Source organism: Rhinopithecus bieti, unplaced genomic scaffold (assembly GCF_001698545.2).
Source record: "Rhinopithecus bieti isolate Rb0 unplaced genomic scaffold, ASM169854v2 scaffold_13689, whole genome shotgun sequence".
Taxonomy (NCBI): Eukaryota; Metazoa; Chordata; class Mammalia; order Primates; family Cercopithecidae; genus Rhinopithecus; species Rhinopithecus bieti.
In genome coordinates, this window is record NW_016808044.1 from 376,217 (window position 1) to 377,781 (window position 1,565).

The following is a 1,565-nucleotide window of genomic DNA, read 5'->3' on the forward strand; positions in this document are numbered from 1 at the left end:
CCCGCCTCGGCCTCCCAAAGTGCTGGGATTACAGGCTTGAGCCACCGCGCCCGGCCGCTAATTTTTTATATTTTTAGTAGAGAGGGGCTTTCACTGTGTTAGCCAGGATGTTCTCGATCTCCTGACCTCATGATCCGCCTTCCTCGGTCCCCCAAAGTGCTGGGATTACAGGCGTGAGCCACCGCGCCCGGCCATATTTTTTTTAAGAAGAAGTAGGTATATTGCTTTAGGAGTATTACCCTGTAGGTAGGATCTGGTAACCTTGGGTCAATAGGCTCAAGCCCCTCACTCCGGACTCTTCATCTAGAGAGTAAAAAAGTTGGGTCTCAAGCTTCACTGTGGTGAAAAATGCAAAGCAGGATCTGAAACTACAATTTTGAAGCATCCTCTTAAGGCCTGGGACCTCCCATCTTTCCTAGGTTTCCAGGACGTGTGGGAAAGCCCTTATTCTCTATGGATTTTGGTTGGGGAAGGCGGCAATGTCGGGGATGAGCTCGGAGCTGCCGAGTTGGAAACCCCACAGGAAAGCATCCTCCCAGGGATGTCCAGTGTAACTTGGAGGCAAAGGGAGAGTAGCGCCGAGGGTCCCAAAAGACCAAAGAAGGGGTTTTTCTACTTACTACTGTCCATCCACAGCCCGCCGAGCCCGCTGAGCAGAAACAGGACGCGCCACATGGCTTGAAGTCCTGGGTCCCAGCCGGAATAATGGCAGTTGGTGGTTACAGGGCTGTTGGGAGCGCGAGATGACGCCCCGGCCACGCAGCTGGAAGAGGCAGGCGGCTGGGAGAGCCCAGGTGGGCTGAGGTTGGGTGCGGTGCGCTGTGGAACGTGCGAACTCCCGGGCCCTGCGTCTTGCAGGACAAGCACTCCAGGGGACGTGATGCCTAATTCAGGCAACAACGACAACAAAATCACTTCCAACAGCTGAGGAACAAGAAGATTCATAAACACTTCTTAAGTAAAATTTTAATTGAATATATATAAACACGTATCAGGAGTTCATGACCAGTTTCCCCAACATGGAGAAACCCATCCCTACTAAAAATACAAAAAAAAAAAAAAAAAATTAACTGGGCTTAGTTGCGGGCTCCTGTAATCCCAGCTACTCGGAAAGCTGACGCAGGAGAATAGCTTGAACCTGGGAGGCGGAGTTTGCAGTGAGCAGAGATCTTACCACTGCACTCCAGCCTGGGCGAGAGAGTGAAACTTCATCAAAACAAAACAAAACAAAAAATGAAAAAGAAAAGTATATAATAAGTCATAGGTTCACAGGTCAATTAATATTCAAGTGAAAACAAAACAAAACAAAACAAAAAAACAGTGTAATTAGTACCACGATGACGAAATGAAAAAGAACCACCCAAATCCCCAGATTCCCACTTCACAACCACGACTTCTAAACAACCAAAGATAAGTTTTGTAGTTTTGTCTGTTTTCGAACTTTTTGCAAGTAGAAGCAATCACCATGTACTCTTTCATGTTTGGGTTTCTTTTTCTTTTTTCTTTTCTTTTAGATGAACAGAAAATTCTTTAAAAGATACAAACTTCTTTTTTTTTAATTTTTT

General features: G+C 46.3%; 1 protein-coding gene across 1 annotated transcript in view; it reads right to left on the reverse strand.

The window, feature by feature from the left end:
* ADAM2 (ADAM metallopeptidase domain 2) overlaps positions 1 to 772 on the reverse strand; it is a 103,626-nt gene extending 102,854 nt beyond the window's left edge. The window contains exon 1 of the mRNA XM_017885343.1: positions 621 to 772. Coding sequence (XP_017740832.1) covers positions 621 to 675 — 55 coding nt within the window. The 5' untranslated portion in view covers positions 676 to 772. The remainder of the gene's footprint in view (positions 1 to 620) is intronic.
* Positions 773 to 1,565: the final 793 nt, after the last annotated feature.